We start from the raw sequence: 18,870 nt of genomic DNA on the forward strand, positions 1-18,870 counted from the left end.
TGAAAAATGTGTGGAAGTCGAGAACATTATCCCGGAAAGCAAAAATGGGTATGTTTGAAGGAATAGTAGTTCCAACAATGTTGTATGGTTGCGAGGCGTGGGCTATGGATAGAGTTGTGCGCAGGAGGATGGATGTGCTGGAAATGAGATGTTTGAGGACAATGTGTGGTGTGAGGTGGTTTGATCGAGTAAGTAACGTAAGGGTAAGAGAGATGTGTGGAAATAAAAAGAGCGTGGTTGAGAGAGCAGAAGAGGGTGTTTTGAAATGGTTTGGGCACATGGAGAGAATGAGTGAGGAAAGATTGACCAAGAGGATATATGTGTCGGAGGTGGAGGGAACGAGGAGAAGAGGGAGACCAAATTGGAGGTGGAAAGATGGAGTGAAAAGGATTTTGTGTGATCGGGGCCTGAACATGCAGGAGGGTGAAAGGAGGGCAAGGAATAGAGTGAATTGGAGCGATGTGGTATACAGGGGTTGACGTGCTGTCAGTGGATTGAATCAAGGCATGTGAAGCGTCTGGGGTAAACCATGGAAAGCTGTGTAGGTATGTATATTTGCGTGTGTGGACGTGTGTATGTACATGTGTATGGGGGGGGTTGGGCCATTTCTTTCGTCTGTTTCCTTGCGCTACCTCGCAAACGCGGGAGACAGCGACAAAGTATAAAAAAAAAAAAAAAAAAAAATATATATATATATATATATATATATTTCCGTGGTAACACTTGAGGTGGATGTCACCTTCGACGAGGCTGAGTCATCTTCAGCGTACCGAGAGGGGCTCAGCGGCGTCAAAGGTCCTTTCTCTACGCCAAGGGATCCTACCTTACCCTTCCCCCGCGTGGAGCGCAACCTCGACATTGCCCCAGCTCCGTGAAATTGGTCCCGGGTTTACATAACTATAAAGTCGTATGTGCATTTCTCTCTCTCTCTCTCTCTCTCTCTCTCTCTCTCTCTCTCTCTCTCTCTCTCTCTCTCTCTCTCGCTCTCTCTCTCTCTCTCTCTCTCTCTCTCTCTCTCTCTCTCTCTCTCTCTCTCTCTCTCTCTCTCTCTCTCTCTCTCTCTCTCTAATATTGTTTTGTTTATCCTGCCAGCAGACAACAGCACCACGGAGCAGACGACCCCCGGCCCTGCCGCCAACGCGAACGTCAGGAGGTGAGAGAGAGAGAGAGAGAGAGAGAGAGAGAGAGAGAGAGAGAGAGAGAGAGAGAGAGAGAGAGAGCATCAGAAGGTGAATGAGTGAGAAAGATAGAGCAAAAATGTAAGAAAGAGTGAGTGAGTGTGTTCAGTAATTAGAATCTTACCGAACTTGAATTATTTATGTTAGATTCTAACCTGCCTCTTATCATCTAACTGGGACTCGCTTAACGTCTTTAGAAATGGAAAAATGCTCTTTTGAACTGAGGAGGGTTGAGGGTGCTCCAGTGTGACCCCCTGGTTTGCTGCTGTGGGGAGAGGGTGTGGTGCACTGGCGAGGGTGTGGTGCACTGGGGAAAGGGTGTGGTGCACTGAGAGGGTATGGTGCACTGTGAGAGGGTGTGGTGCACTGTGAGAGGGTGTGGTGCACTGTGAGAGGGTGTGGTGCACTGGCGAGGGTGTGGTGCATTGGGGAAAGGGTGTGGTGCACTGAGAGGGTATGGTGCACTGTGAGAGGGTGTGGTGCACTGTGAGAGGGTGTGGTGCACTGGCGAGGGTATGGTGCACTGTGAGAGGGTATGGTGCACTGTGAGAGGGTGTGGTGCACTGTGAGAGGGTGTGGTGCACTGTGAGAGGGTGTGGTGCACTGTGAGAGGGTGTGGTGCACTGTGAGAGGGTGTGGTGCACTGTGAGAGCGTGTGGTGCACTGTGAGAGATTGTGGTGCACTGTGAGAGCGTGTGGTGCACTGTGAGAGCGTGTGGTGCACTGTGAGAGCGTGTGGTGCACTGTGAGAGGGTGTGGTGCGCTGGGAGAGGGTGTGGTGCACTGTGAGAGGGTGTGGTGCACTGTGAGAGGGTGTGGTGCACTGTGAGAGGGTGTGGTGCACTGTGAGAGGGTGTGGTGCACTGTGAGAGCGTGTGGTGCACTGTGAGAGCGTGTGGTGCACTGTGAGAGGGTATGGTGCACTGTGAGAGGGTATGGTGCACTGTGAGAGGGTGTGGTGCACTGTGAGAGGGTGTGGTGCACTGTGAGAGGGTGTGGTGCACTGTGAGAGGGTGTGGTGCACTTTGAGAGCGTGTGGTGCGCTGGGGAAGGTTTGGTGCACTAGTAGAGGATGTGGTGTACTGGGAGAGGGTATGATGTATTGGGCAGAGGGTTTGGTGTACTGGGAAGAGGGTGTGGTATACATGGAAGAATGGAGTGTACTGGGGAAGAGAGAAGTGTGCTGGGGTGGGTGTAGTGGATTGGGAATGTGTGGTGTATTCAAGAGATAGGGGTCAGGTGTACTGGAAAGAGGGTATAGTGTAGTTTAGGGTGCAGTGTACTGCAATAACGTGTGTCGTGTGTAGTGAATGTGGTGTGTATGACTGCAATATGTTGTGCAGGATGTGTATTGTCAAGGTGGGTGTAATGAACACGGGAGAATGTTGGCAATGTCGGATGGCAGCTTTGTGTCGTGGAAATATTATTTGCACAGTCGTGTCTTAGGTGGGTGGGATTATGGTGGGAGGAGGTCAGTGGGTGGGAGGAACATTTGTGGACGCTGTTTACATGACTTCCTCTCCCGCCAGAAGGCGCCGCGCGCAACCCACTGATGATGCTGCCTCACACGACCTCCGCCAAGACCACTACACGACCAGTCGCGCCAGGTACGTCTCTCTCTCTCTCTCTCTCTCTCTCTCTCTCTCTCTCTCTCTCTCTCTCTCTCTCTCTCTCTCTCTCTCTCTCTCTCTCTCAGCTGGTCCAGGCACCACCCGCACCTGCTCAAGCGTCTGTCCATCCCTACCTCCCGCATCCTACACATTACATTCCTCCTCATCCAGTCCCTCTGGTAATGCTCCCTCCCGTTGCTCGCTTGCTTCCTAACCCGCTCTCTATTTCACAGCTATTGCTTCGCATCGTCTGCCAGTTCCTCCGACTAGAAAAATTGTTTTTTGTCCTAAACGACCCAAGCTTCCGTATTTGCTGTATATGTAATCGCCTTCATTTTGTAAAAACTGTATTGCTTACTTTCGATACTCATTGCCATGGTCACTTTCCGCCAAAAAAAATCAAGAAAGACCCTGACAGTGTCATGTCCATACTGTAGTCACTGTCAGGAGGTCAGTATAATGGAGGTTTTCACTCGTATTTCTCTGGATTGATCACTTTTACTCCAGACAGTTGATCGCTCACTTTACTCTTTCCAGAATGTAATCACTTTCATCGTTACATGATATTACCGTGACTCAGTGACATTCATCCTGTGTAAGTAAGACCCGTGTGTTACTTTCCCCTCCACCTCTACCATGTCAAATAGGCGCCGTTGTGATCACACACCTCACACCCGCCCGTAACTTCCCACCCACGAGCCCGCCCACTCCCCTCCCACTGCATGAACAGCATTGCTCCGAAGCGAGTCTTTCTGACCCGTTTTCTAAAACCCCGAAGCAGTTCATTCCAGATCCCCCACTCGACTCGACTCCCCCTCACTTTACAACCGCTGCCACCTTTGTGGAACGGATGTGGTTCTCACCTGCTGACCTTTAGGGATGCCAGTGAGTCGTTCCTGACTCGCTCTTTCTTTTCTCTCTTCCAGAATGGGAGAGGCTGTCGAGGGCGTGGATGATATCGCTCAACAAGACGACACCGCTCACGTGCGACACAGGTAAAGAAAACGTATCATTTTGTGAGCAGAAATTTTTGAGATAATTGTCGAATTAAAACTGTTTTTTATATTAGAATTACGTATATTTTTTTTCCATACCGTAAGATTTTCTTTCATATATATATATATATATATATATATATATATATATATATATATATATATATATGAAAGGGGCCAGGTGAGGATATTCCCTCAAAGGCCCAGTCCTCATCCTCTGTTCTTAACGCTACCTCGCTAATGCGGGAAATGGCGATTAGTATAAAAAAAAAATATATATATATTATATATAAGTATATATATATATATATATATATATATATATATATATATATATATATATATATATATATATATATATAATGGAAAGGATCACAATGTTGCGCGTGATCAAAATATTCTTAAGAGTCCACGGGGACTCATAGGAATATATATATATATATATATATATATATATATATATATTTCCCGTGTTACCGAGGTAACGTCAAGAACAAGGGACTGATCTCAAGGGGGGGGATCCTCACTTGGTCCCCTTCTCTGTTCCTTGGAGAAGTAAAAACTGGAGGGGAAGAATTTCCAGCCCCCCGCTCCCTCCCCTTTTTAGTCGCCTTCTACGACACGCAGGGAATACGTGGGAAGCATTCTTTCTCCCCTATCGCCAGGGATAATATATATATATATATATATATATATATATATATATATATATATATATATATATATATATATATATATATATACACACACACGAGGACTGTGATAGTATCATTCATAAGTGGTGTCATTTATCTTTATTGTGAGACGTGTTTGATTAACGTATATAATTAGTCTGTTAATGAGGGTACGTCTGGCAGCGGTTCGGCTACAACAGCCCCAAGTGACAATGGGCGCGTATTATAGTGTTAGGAAGGCGGGCAGCCAGGGTGTATGTCATACGATCGCAAGCTTACATTGGGAAGGGATTCACCCAACTTGATTTGTCCAGCTTAACCAGCTTGATTTATTCAGCTTAACCAGCTGATTTATTCAGCTTAACCAGCTTGATTTGTTAATATTAAACCATCTTGATTTGTCCACTTTAAACCAGCTTGATTTGTCCAGCTTAACCAGCTTGAATTGTCCTGGTTGACCAGCTTGATTTGTCTAGCTTAACCAACCAGATCTGTCCAGCTTAAACCAGCTTGATTTATCCAGCTTAAACCAGCTGGATTTATCCAGCTTAAACCAGCTGGATTTATCCAGCTTATCCAGCTGGATTTATCCAGCTTATCCAGCTGGATTTATCCAGCTTATCCAGCTGGATTTATCCAGCTTATCCAGCTTTGGGAGACTTGTCTGCACTGCTTCTGGGAGAGACTTGATTGGGAACCCACTTCACCAGAGCACCATCAGTGTTGGCTACTGCAGACAGGACCTGTTGGTCACACAGGGGCGCCGCCCTTCCTCCTCCCGTCTCCTGCGGCCATGTATATCTATGTATACATAGGTATACATTCTTTCCTCCCTCCACGGTTGGAATTGTAGGCCGTTCTTTCGGACTGAGAATCTCTCTCTCTCTCTCTCTCTCTCTCTCTCTCTCTCTCTCTCTCTCTCTCTCTCTCTCTCTCTCTCTCTCTCTCTCTCTCTCTCTCATCAAGCTCGTTACGCGTTTCAATGGCTCTATCGTGGATTCGGTAGTTTTAATGATGCTTGCCCCCCTTTTCAATGGCCCTTTTCAGGGCAAGACAAAGGCCTCGTCCTCCCCTCTCTCTCTCTCTCTCTCTCTCTCTCTCTCTCTCTCTCTCTCTCTCTCTCTCTCTCTCTCTCTCTCTAAAAAGCCTTCCTCATTGTCCCTCTATATACTAGGGTAGGTAGGGGGGAAGAGAAGGAGGTTGTATAGTGCATCCAAAATGGACGAAAGGCTTTGAAAGTCTTATTTCCCGCCGTATTGTAATGTTACTTCGGCTTGCTCCATAGAAGATGTCAGGCTCTCAATTGACCTTCCCCACTGGAGTAATGTTTTACCCCTACACCCTAAAAAGTCTTCGAAAAACCTCTCTTTCTCTCTTTATATATATATATATATATATATATATATATATATATATATATATATATATATATATATATATATATATATATATATATTTATATATATTTATATATATATATTTATATATATATATATATTTAATGTATGTATGACTCATGGTGAGGTGCCTGAGGATTGGCGGAATGCGTGCATAGTGCCATTGTACAAAGGCAAAGGGGATAAGAGTGAGTGCTCAAATTACAGAGGTATAAGTTTGTTGAGTATTCCTGGTAAATTATATGGGAGGGTATTGATTGAGAGGGTGAAGGCATGTACAGAGCATCAGATTGGGGAAGAGCAGTGTGGTTTCAGAAGTGGTAGAGGATGTGTGGATCAGGTGTTTGCTTTGAAGAATGTATGTGAGAAATACTTAGAAAAGCAAATGGATTTGTATGTAGCATTTATGGATCTGGAGAAGGCATATGATAGAGTTGATAGAGATGCTCTGTGGAAGGTATTAAGAATATATGGTGTGGGAGGAAAGTTGTTAGAAGCAGTGAAAAGTTTTTATCGAGGATGTAAGGCATGTGTACGTGTAGGAAGAGAGGAAAGTGATTGGTTCTCAGTGAATGTAGGTTTGCGGCAGGGGTGTGTGATGTCTCCATGGTTGTTTAATTTGTTTATGGATGGGGTTGTTAGGGAGGTGAATGCAAGAGTTTTGGAAAGAGGGGCAAGTATGAAGTCTGTTGGGGATGAGAGAGCTTGGGAAGTGAGTCAGTTGTTGTTCGCTGATGATACAGCGCTGGTGGCTGATTCATTTGAGAAACTGCAGAAGCTGGTGACTGAGTTTGGTAAAGTGTGTGGAAGAAGAAAGTTAAGAGTAAATGTGAATAAGAGCAAGGTTATTAGGTACAGTAGGGTTGAGGGTCAAGTCAATTGGGAGGTGAGTTTGAATGGAGAAAAACTGGAGGAAGTGAAGTGTTTTAGATATCTGGGAGTGGATCTGTCAGCGGATGGAACCATGGAAGCGGAAGTGGATCATAGGGTGGGGGAGGGGGCGAAAATCTGGGGGCCTTGAAGAATGTGTGGAAGTCGAGAACATTATCTCGGAGAGCAAAAATGGGTATGTTTGAAGGAATAGTGGTTCCAACAATGTTGTATGGTTGCAAGGCGTGGGCTATGGATAGAGTTGTGCGCAGGAGGATGGATGTGCTGGAAATGAGATGTTTGAGGACAATGTGTGGTGTGAGGTGGTTTGATCGAGTGAGTAACGTAAGGGTAAGAGAGATGTGTGGAAATAAAAAGAGCGTGGTTGAGAGAGCAGAAGAGGGTGTTTTAAAGTGGTTTGGGCACATGGAGAGGATGAGTGAGGAAAGATTGACCAAGAAGATATATGTGTCGGAGGTGGAGGGAACAAGGAGAAGAGGGAGACCAAATTGGAGGTGAAAGATGGAGTGAAAAAGATTTTGTGTGATCGGGGCCTGAACATGCAGGAGGGTGAAAGGAGGGCAAGGAATAGAGTGAATTGGAGCGATGTGGTATACCGGGGTTGACGTGCTGTCAGTGGATTGAATCAAGGCATGTGAAGCGTCTGGGGTAAACCATGGAAAGCTGTGTAGGTATGTATATTTGCGTGTGAGGACGTATGTATATACATGTGTATGGGGGGGGGGGGTTGGGCCATTTCTTTCGTCTGTTTCCTTGCGCTACCTCGCAAACGCGGGAGACAGCGACAAAGTATAATAAAAAAAAATATATATATATATATATATATATATATATATATATATATATATATATATATATATATACTGGAGTGATCTTTGTCCAGATACTCAAAAGTAAAATGGTTTAATATACATTTCATATTTGATTCAAGTACCTTAAAAGTACTGGATATTTGAAAAATAATATTTTTATGTCGGAATAGATTTTACCCTCGAGCACGACGGCACGACCCTTAGACACGACTGTACGACCTTTCGGTAATGATGGCCTTGTACGACCCTTAGATATAATGACTCGTAAGGGTTGTGTTAAATGCTACGACCATCACACCCAAGGGTCGTACCGTCGAGAGCGAAAGGGGTCGTACCGTCGTGCACAAGGGGTTGTCGTACCCAAGGGGGTCGTACATCTCCCTCCTCTCTCCGACAGGCGTATGGCGCCGTACTCCAACACGGATGTGGTCGTGGTTCAACCCTTCCGGAACATCTCTCATCGGGTTGAGGACCAGGGCGTCTTCTTCGACGACATATACAATGTGTCCCAGTGCTCCTGTGAACTAGGTCAGTGACGACAACCAGGGCTGTTCACGTGCACTCTGGAAGTGTACAGATTGTTGACAACAAATACAGGAAGTTGTACAGATGCTTGTAGATCGTTTACAACTGCATTAGAAGTGTACAGATGTTTAAAAATCGTTTATAAACTGCACAAGAAGTGTACAATTGCTAGAAATACCGTACATGTGCTCTTAACATTATACACCTGCTCAGGAGCAGTAACTCTAGACACCTGTTTGTTAACAGTAGGCTTATACACCTGCATGATGATAGTAGGCCAATACACCTGCTCGGTACCTTTAAGCTAATACACCTGCACAAGGACAGTTGACCTGTACCCCTGCTCGTGAATGAACAGTACATTAAGGCCTCTGAAGATTAACTATGCACAGTGGAGGTAAATGTAGAGTAAGTATATGTAGAGTAATTACTTCAAATGCTATGTTATATTCTGTTGCATGGCTATGCTAAGTGCTATATCTACAACTAATCGTGTATGTATATGTAGGTGTGTCAGGACGTTTAAGGGGACGTTAACCATAGTTTCATATTCTTGTGTGTCTGTGTTTACCGACACAGGAATCCACCAGAGTGGTCAAGGGCGCCCGGTGGCCATATCCTGGTCGAACCTTTTCTTGTTTTTAACACCGTTGTTCGCGATGGAGCACGACCAGGTCGACCAGGTACGACTTTTGGGCACGGAGCAGGGTGACCCTTGGGCCCGAACCAGGGCGACCCTTGGGCACGAACCAGGGCAACCCTTGGGCACGAACCAGGACGACCCTTGGGCACGAACCAGGGCGACCCTTGGGCCCGAACCAGGACGACCCTTGGGCACGAACCAGGGCGACCCTTGGGCCCGAACCAAGGCGACCCTTGGGCACGAACCAGGACGAGACCCTTAGACACGACCAGTGCGACTCTTAAGTACGACGGTACGACCATTGACTACGACGTGCCTTGGCCTTTGACTTGTAAGTCAGTCAGTCATCCTCCTTAGGGCTGAGGAAGGGAAGGATGTGTCAGTCAGTCACTCACTCACTCCTTTAGAGCTGTGAGGGAAGGGAGAATGTAGGTTAGTCAGTCACCCTCTTGGAGCTGAGGGGAGGATATCAGTCATTCAGTCAGTCAGTCACCCCCTCAGAGCTGTGAGGGGAGAATGTATCTCTCAGTCAGTTACCCCCTAGAGCTGAGTGAGGAGAGAATGTATTACTCACAGTCACCCCTAGAGCTGAGTGAGGGGAGAATGTATCACTCAGTCAGTCACCCCGTAGAGCTGAGTGAGGGGAGAATTTATTACTTATTCAGTCACCCCCTAGAGCTGAGTGAGGGGAGAATGTATCTTTCAGTCAGTCACCCCCTCAGAGCTGAGTGAGGGGAGAATGTATCACTCAGTCAGTCACCCCCTGAGAGCTCTGAGTGAGGGGAGAATGTATCACTCAGTCAGTCACCCCCTCGAGCTGAGTGAGGGGAGAATGTATCACTCAGTCATCGCCTCAGAGCTGAGTGAGGGGAGAATGTATTACTCAGACAGTCACCCCCTCGAGCTGAGTGAGGGGAGAATGTATTACTCAGACAGTCACCCCCTCGAGCTGAGTGAGGGGAGAATGTATTACTCAGACAGTCACCCCCTAGAGCTGAGTGAGGGGAGAATGTATTACTGAGTCAGTCACCCCCTAGAGCTGAGTGAGGGGAGAATTTATTACTTAGTCACCCCCTAGAGCTGAGTGAGGGGAGAATTTATTACTTAGTCACCCCCTAGAGCTGAGTGAGGGGAGAATTTATTACTTAGTCACCCCCTAGAGCTGAGTGAGGGGAGAATGTATCACTCAGTCAGTCATCGCCTCAGAGCTGAGTGAGGGGAGAATGTATCTCTCAGCCAGTCACCCAGTCTGGTAGTGCTGCCTGCATTAATCTACCAGTCGGCAACGGGTCGACCGTTTTAACTCGTGTAGTTTGGAGTGGCTCATTAGGAGTGAAGGGTTGGAGTGGCCCCGGGAGAGGCACTTGGAGAGTCTCGAGGTATATTGGGCAAGATCGTCTCCAACTTCTCGAAGTTTTCAATCTTTTTTTTTTTTCTCTTTTTTTTCTTATCCTCTCTTTAGTCTGTGTTGGGGAATGGCCTCTCCTGCACGCCTGGTGTGGCTTTACCTACCAGGCTCGAAATCTGGAGGTTAATTATTACCCTCTCTCTCTCTCTCTCTCTCTCTCTCTCTCTCTCTCTCTCTCTCTCTCTCTCTCTCTCTCTCTCTCTCCCTTCCATCATCTTCCCGGCCTTTCCCACAGTTCATATCCCCACACACCCTCCCTCAACCTTCCCTCCTGTTATCACTTTCCCCTACAGGTCTTGCCACATATCTCCCCTCCACTTCTATTCCATATTCACAAGTCTTCCTTCCCCCCAAGCCACAGATCCTGTCCCCTCCCAGAGGTCTTATCCCCTCCCACAGGTCATATCATCAGCCCGTATCCGTTCTTCGGGCCTCTGTACCTACAGGGGTTTGTGTTGGTGCGTTAGCCGGGGCGTTAGCAGATGTGTCCACAGGGGGCGACTGTAGGAATGTCCACACCTTCACGTCCGCCTCTAGACACGGTTGAGAACATAACTGGCGCAAGACCGTAGATTGTCAAGCGATCCTTGTGTTTAGTTATTGATATAGACGTATTTGTACCCTACTGAGGGAGAGTTGTGCACTCGTGAAGCCCCACCATCTCTTGAACCTTTTCTACTCGCAGACACCTTTTAAACTTCTATACGCTGTCCATATTCACGGTTCATCACACACACACACTGTACTCCAGTCTTCTGTTTTTCGTACATCATAGATGTAGTTCCTTGCATATTTTCGGAGACGTTAGTTGCTTAATTGTACGTTTTATTCCCGCTGGCTGTTTCATCCTTGCAGCTTTGGAAGACCTGCCCACTCCCTTCTTCATCAGAGGGGCTTCAGAACGTAAAAGTTGTGATCAGGTCACCCCATTGGTCGTCTTTGTTCCCTGGTGGACAGATTGTGTAGGCTTCTAAACTTTCCCGGAATCTCGGCTTCTTTGTTACCCCTGCTCTGGACCTTCCCTGTGAGTTCATTTGTGTGTGTGGCTCTTTAAGTACGATGCCCAAAACCTGACAAGCGTAGTCCTCTTTAAGCCAGATGTTGGTGGGGATGTGTGAATAGGTAGATAATATTTCCTTTTCTGGGTGTTAGATAGATATTTCCTTATCTGTGTGTTGGATACTTCCTTATCTATTTGTTCGATAGATATTTCCTTATCTATGTCTTAGATATTTCCTTATCTGTATGTTAGATAGATATTTCCTTATGTGTGTTAGAAATTTCCTTATCTATTTTTAGATAGATATTTCCTTATCTATGTCTTAGGTTTTTCCTTATCTGTGTTCGATAGATATTTCCTTATCTGTGTGTTCGATAGATAATTCCTTATCTGTGTGTTCGATAGATATTTCCTTATCTGTGTGTTCGATATTCATTTCCTTATCTGTGTGTTAGAGTCTGGCGCCTTTGGCAGGTCATGCACGTAGATCAGGTACAGCATTGATACCTCGTGGAGCGCTGCTGGTGACCGACTTATTTCGAGAGCGCTCCTTTGGCAGGCGTCCTTTTGTTCGCCTCCTCTAGATTAAATCCTGTCCATCGAAGTACTCTCTCCTCCATTCCTGACTTGAAGATCCAGCTTCTCCACTAACCTTTTATGTGGCACGATGTTAAATACTTCCAGGGAGTCCAGATAAAAACGGTTCACCCAGCCATTCCTTTTTTTTTTTTTTTTGGTATCGGACTGAGCTCACTCTCTCGTAGAAATCCGCGGGGCTGATTCTTACAGAAATTTATGAGGTTCGTAACACATGACCTCGATCTCTGATACTATGCTGTCTTTCACGTATGTTTGTGTTATGTTTTTTCTTATCTTTTCGTATTTTAGCACATTTATGTCAACTGGGTTTCTTTCTTTTTTTTCTTCGTGTTTAAGGTGTATATGTAGACTGGGTTTCGTAGGAGCTGGTCCAGCAATCAGAACTAGGGCAGGCGTGGCGTTGCCTCTCAATTAGTTCATGACCTCACTGGTTTAGACAAGTGCCTTCTGTGATGTCAGTCATTGTTCCCTTGTTTAGCACATACATAAACATGATTGGGTTTTTTTCCTTCCTCTTTCTATCACGACTTGATTTTGGAGCTTCCGTTTGATGCTTGTGGATTGCTCATTTCTTCTCGTGAGTTTGGTTTCGTGTCTCGGAGTAGCTCATGAGTTTCCACTCGCACTAGTTCACCAGTGAGGTAGTGATCTCGCTGGAGGTCACTGTGTCACGTGAGGTCACCAGTCAAGTAACCCTGCCCCCCCCCCCTCACCTGAGGTCACCGATGCAACATTATTTACTGGCTTTGTATGGGGTCACCACCCGAGTGACCTTGTCCTTACGTTAGGTCACCCAGTGAGGTGACCCTGTCCTCACCTTAGGTCACCCAGTGAGGTGACCCTGTCCTCACCTTAGGTCACCCAGGGAGGTGACCCTGTCCTCACCTTAGGTCACCCAGAGGTGACCCTGTCCTCACCTTAGGTCACCCAGTGGGGTGACCCTGTCCTCACCTTAGGTCACCCAGAGGTGACCCTGTCCTCACCTTAGGTCACCCAGAGGTGACCCTGTCCTCACCTTAGGTCACCCAGAGGTGACCCTGTCCTCACCTTAGGTCACCCACTGAGGTGACCCTGTCCTCACCTTAGGTCACCCACTGAGGTGACCCTGTCCTCACCTTAGGTCACCCACTGAGGTGACCCTGTCCTCAAGTGAGGTTACCACCATTCAGGTAAACCTTTCCTCGTGTGACGTCACCAGGCTGGTGGGAGTAAGAGGCCGTGGTGTGATGGGCGTGGAGATATTCTTGAGAAACACGGTACCATTGTTCGATTCTCTTGAGAGAACACTTCACCTGGTGGTGGCAGGTGGTTAGTCTTCTTTCCGGGCATCTGGTTAGCTGTGTGGTCACGTGTGTAGCGCCGTCCCCACGAGACCCAAGGTTCGAACTTACGTCGTAGATCCACCGGGTGCTGTGACCACCAAACTAAGGCTGCACCAGTTCGATCTTAGGGTACAGGAACTAGACCGACAGAATTATTTTTTTCCATAAACAATAGTCCACATCAAGGCCAGGCCTTAATTGAAATATAGAGAGGTTAATACAAGAGGGAAAAAAGAGAAGGGAAAAGTATTTACGAATTTTGGAAGAAGTGAAAAATTCTCTTTTAAAAAGTGTCACGTCATGGTTATTGAGAAAGACATGAGATGGTAGAGAATTCCAAAGCTTGTAGATGTAGGGAAAGAAACGGATATCAAAACGGCCCACCCTTGAGTTGCCAACGGCCAGAAAGTAATCATGTGACGCAGCAGCCTGCCAAGTATCGCGTGTCTCGGGAGCAAAAACCAAAGTAATACCTGTAGAAGAGAGAAAGTGAACCAACTTTGCGGCGTTGGGAATGTGGGCCAAGTTTCAAGAGTGTTGATAAGTCGGACCGCTGTCGACTGGGCTCTGTCATGTAAGGATGCACAGCTAGAACCGCCCCAGATGTGAGAGCAGTACTCCATACAGGGATGGATCTGTCCTTTGTATAAACGGAGCAGCTAACTCTGCTCAGAAGAAGAGAAGTTTCGACACTTTGTGGCTTGAGGTGTTGGTGCGTATTGTTGAGGAAGGTATAAAGTGAACTCCATTAAACACGATGGTACGACCCTTGAGCACGTCGATACGACCCTCGTGCACAGCGGCTACGACACTTGTGCACGGCGATATGACCCTTGTGCACGGCGGTACGTCTCCGGAGCACAACGACTCGACTACTGAGCACGACTGTACGATCCTTGAGCACGACGTTGCGAACCCTTAGGCACGATCCTTAGGTTGTACGACTCTCGACCACGACGATACGACCCTTGACCACAGCGTCACCACCCTTGACCACGGCTGTGCGACTCTTTTAACACGACGGTGCGACCTTGACCACAACGGCACGACCCCTCAGCACGACGATGCGATCCGTTAAAGAGTCAAAAGAGGCGCCAGGCTATCGTAACCAAGGATCGAACAGGGGTGGTTACGGGTCGTGCGCCCCTCCACGAGGGTTTCCACCAACTGGCTCAGGGAGCGAGAGGCTCCTCCTGTCCTGGAAATTATGAAGAGTTTCAAAGGATTTTTTTTTCTAAGATTGATTTCTTTTAAGGCCATATGATTATAAGGCAAACCTCTGGTTCTCTCTCTCTCTCTCTCTCTCTCTCTCTCTCTCTCTCTCTCTCTCTCTCTCTCTCTCTCTCTCTCTCTCTCTCTCACCCAGACACACAAACACATGCACGACTGACTGACAGAAGCTGTCTGTCTCTCTCTCTCATCTCACAGTGGCATGCACCCCCGTCCATTGTCTGTGTGAAGTGAGTTTTTCGACATGTGGCGGCAGGAGATGGTTTTGGCCTGTGGCTAACCAGTTTTTTTTTGTATGTTTTATAAGAATTTTTCTGTGAAATAGGAGGGGCGACGAGCGCACTGGATGGACGGACTCCCAAGTTCGTGTATGGAGTCAAGTACGACAATAATGTTAAGGGTTTTTTTTTTGTGGTAGTCGGATGTACTAAGAGGATTAATTAATTAGTTTTATTCATGAATGTTGAATTAGATGCAAGAAATTCCTGAATTTATGCATATTTATTTGGAATTTCCTTCAGGCCATTTTCCATGGAAGTGTCCTAGATATACCCAGGTCCTCTCGCAAGGCTCGTGGCAGGGAAGTGTAGACTCCTTTGGAGTGAGAAGCTGTTTGACTGACGAGACTCTGCTCTCAGTGTTACGACCCCGCCAAAGGTGACATTTCCCACATAGAGCAGGTGGAGTCCGGTAACACCAGAGTATATATATATATATATATATATATATGTGTGTGTGTGTGTGTGTGTGTGTGTGTGTCAGAAACTTCAAGCATTTACTACTGAGTGGTCTCTGCACTCGCGCGCGCATACACACACACACACACACACACACACACACACACACACACACACACACACATCGCATCACATCACTTTATGACCCGTGGTCCCGACCAGGGGACGTGGCTTGCCTCCTGAGTGCTGCAGGAAGCCTCATAAAGATAAAATGGAACTCCTGGGGCTGGATATATATATATATATATATATATATATATATATATATATATATATATATATATATATATATATATATATATATATTGGATTTGTATGTAGCATTTATGGATCTGGAGAAGGCATATGATAGAGTTGATAGAGATGCTCTGTGGAAGGTATTAAGAATATATGGTGTTGGAGGAAAGTTGTTAGAAGCAGTGAAAAGTTTTTATCGAGGATGTAAGGCATGTGTACGTGTAGGAAGAGAGGAAAGTGATTGGTTCTCAGTGAATGTAGGTTTGCGGCAGGGGTGTGTGATGTCTCCATGGTTGTTTAATTTGTTTATGGATGGGGTTGTTAGGGAGGTAAATGCAAGAGTTTTGGAAAGAGGGGCAAGTATGAAGTCTGTTGGGGATGAGAGAGCTTGGGAAGTGAGTCAGTTGTTGTTCGCTGATGATACAGCGCTGGTGGCTGATTCATGTGAGAAACTGCAGAAGCTGGTGACTGAGTTTGGTAAAGTGTGTGGAAGAAGAAAGTTAAGAGTAAATGTGAATAAGAGCAAGGTTATTAGGCACAGTAGGGTTGAGGGTCAAGTCAATTGGGAGGTGAGTTTGAATGGAGAAAAACTGGAGGAAGTGAAGTGTTTTAGATATCTGGGAGTGGATCTGGCAGCGGATGGAACCATGGAAGCGGAAGTGGATCATAGGGTGGGGGAGGGGGCGAAAATTCTGGGGGCCTTGAAGAATGTGTGGAAGTCGAGAACATTATCTCGGAAAGCAAAAATGGGTATGTTTGAAGGAATAGTGGTTCCAACAATGTTGTATGGTTGCGAGGCGTGGGCTATGGATAGAGTTGTGCGCAGGAGGATGGATGTGCTGGAAATGAGATGTTTGAGGACAATGTGTGGTGTGAGGTGGTTTGATCGAGTGAGTAACGTAAGGGTAAGAGAGATGTGTGGAAATAAAAAGAGCGTGGTTGAGAGAGCAGAAGAGGGTGTTTTGAAGTGGTTTGGGCACATGGAGAGGATGAGTGAGGAAAGATTGACCAAGAGGATATATGTGTCGGAGGTGGAGGGAGCAAGGAGAAGAGGGAGACCAAATTGGAGGTTGAAAGATGGAGTGAAAAAGATTTTGTGTGCTCGGGGCCTGAACATGCAGGAGGGTGAAAGGAGGGCAAGGAATAGAGTGAATTGGAGCGATGTGGTATACCGGGGTTGACGTGCTGTCAGTGGATTGAATCAAGGCATGTGAAGCGTCTGGGGTAAACCATGGAAAGCTGTGTAGGTATGTATATTTGCGTGTGTGGACGTATGTATATACATGTGTATGGGGGGGGGCTGGGCCATTTCTTTCGTCTGTTTCCTTGCGCTACCTCGCAAACGCGGGAGACAGCGACAAAGTATAAAAAAAAGAATATATATATATATATATATATATATATATATATGTAACCTACACATTCATTTTTTATAAGACTTTCTGGAATAGTGAAGATTTACGAAGTTTTTTTGCGGGAGGTTTTATTCTTTACTAGATCTTTTTTTTTTTTTTAATCATATTTCTATTTAGTAGTTTCTTGTCTTACATCACTTTTCTCTCGCATATCTCATTATTTTTTCCATCTTTTATTTTTCCCCTTTTCGCCCTTATCAGTTTTCTATGTACTATACATTCTCTCTTAAGTCCAATATTCTTTTTATTTTTTTTTTAAGTTTCACATCATTTCTTCGTCTTTCTCTCTCCTCCTCCTCCGCCCCAGTCAATTCTCCCTCTGACGTGAGTCAGTTTTACACCCCACCACACACACACACACACACACACACACACACACACACACACACACCACCACTACCACCAAGCGGTGTATCGAGCCTCAGAATTAGGTCTTTCTCCTCTCCGTTGCCTCAACCGGTCTCATTAAGATTCCCTGGAGTCTTGAAGGGAGTTAGTGTAAAAAGGTAGGACGGACTTGGAGTTCCTCAAGGAAAACCAGAGGACGCCAGGTGTGGAGTTCTCCAGGGCTGGGAAACGACACAGACCTGGAGGTCTTCTGGAACTTTAGAACGGTACGGATGTGGAGTTCTTCAGAGTATAAGAACGCCGGGTTTGGAGTTCTTCATGGCTGGGGAACGACACAGACCTGGAGGTCTTCTGGAACTTTAGAACGGTATGGATGTGGAGTTCTTCTGGTCTATGGAACAATACGGATGTGGAGTTCTTCATAGTGAAAGAACGCTGGGTTTGGAGTTCTGCAGAGTAGAAGAACGCCGGGTTTGGAGTTCTGCAGAGTAGAAGAACGCCGAGTTTGGAGTTCTTCATAGTGAAAGAACGCTGGGTTTGGAGTTCTGCAGAGTAGAAGAACGCTGGATTTGGAGTTCTTCAGAGTAGAAGAACGCAGGATTTGGAGTTCTTCAGAGTAGAAGAATGCCAGGTACGGAGTTCTTCAGAAGCCAGGGAACGCCTGATGTGTTTTCCCAGGACCAGAGAACGCCAGGCGTGGCGTTCTTCAGAACAAGAGAACGCTGGCATGTGTGGAGTTATTCGGGAGCCAAATAACACCAGATGTGGAGTTCTTTAGAAACTTGAGATCGCCAGATATGGAGTTCTCTAGGAACCTTTGAGACCGCCGGATATGGAGTTCGTCAGGGGTCTAGAGAACAATGTATCTGGAGTTCTCGAAGAACCTTTGAGACCGCCAGATATGGAGTTTGTCAGGGGTCAGAGAACAATGGATCTGGAGTTCTCTTAAGAGCTTTTGAGACCGCCGGATATAGAGTTCGTCAGGGGTCTAGAGAACAATGGATCTGAAGTTCTCTAGGAGCCTTTGAGACCGCCGGATATGGAGTTCGTCAGGGGTCTAGAGAACAATGGATCTGGAGTTCTCTAGGAACCTTTGAGACCGCCGGATATGGAGTCCGTCAGGAGTCTAGAGAACAATGGATCTGGAGTTCTATAGGAACCTTTGAGAAGGCCGGATATGGAGTTGGTCAAGGGTCTAGAGACCGCTGGATATCTGGAGTTTTCTAGGGGCCGGACGTGGCCAGAGGCGACACCAGACCAGGCGTCTGGGCGGGGCTATAGAAACATATGGAGGGAGCGACCCATGGAATTTGCTGCACTGGACAAATCCTTTGGCCAAAACTCCCGTCTCATTTCCACTGCCTTCAAGAAAGAAATGCTCTCGTATCAGGGCTCCTCTCTCTCTCTCTCTCTCTCTCTCTCTCTCTCTCTCTCTCTCTCTCTCTCTCTCTCTCTCTCTAATTGAAAAGATAAAAAATCATGTCTCGCTGGTTCTGTTGAGAGGGAGGGAGAGAGAGGGCCAGGCAAGGCAAGGTTAGTCTGGCTGAATAAATGTCGAGGTAATGGGAAAAAAGGAGAATGGGAAATGATGGATGGGAAAAATGTATATTTCGAGAGTGGAAATAAAGTCTTGCAAATCAGATGTAAGCTTAGCCAGTGTTTGAGGTTCAGTGACCTGAATTTGCTACCCTAGGATGTATAGGGTATTACTTTGAGTTTAATCCTATGCAGGATGGTACGACCCTTGAGCACGGACACGGTACGACCCTTGAGCACGGACACGGTACGACCCTTGAGCACGGACACGGTACGACCCTTGAGCACGGACACGGTAAGACCCTTGAGCAC

General features: G+C 46.4%; 1 protein-coding gene across 1 annotated transcript in view; it reads left to right on the forward strand.

Annotated features, from left to right (window-relative positions):
• The window catches only part of LOC139756819 (uncharacterized), a 387,051-nt gene that overhangs the window by 101,732 nt on the left and 266,449 nt on the right, over positions 1–18,870 (forward strand). The window contains exons 5-8 of the mRNA XM_071676636.1: positions 1,093–1,153; positions 2,708–2,785; positions 3,715–3,783; positions 7,955–8,085. Of these exons, the coding sequence (XP_071532737.1) occupies positions 1,093–1,153; positions 2,708–2,785; positions 3,715–3,783; positions 7,955–8,085 (339 nt within the window). The remainder of the gene's footprint in view (positions 1–1,092; positions 1,154–2,707; positions 2,786–3,714; positions 3,784–7,954; positions 8,086–18,870) is intronic.

Source organism: Panulirus ornatus, chromosome 23 (genome assembly GCF_036320965.1).
Source record: "Panulirus ornatus isolate Po-2019 chromosome 23, ASM3632096v1, whole genome shotgun sequence".
Taxonomy (NCBI): domain Eukaryota; kingdom Metazoa; phylum Arthropoda; class Malacostraca; order Decapoda; family Palinuridae; genus Panulirus; species Panulirus ornatus.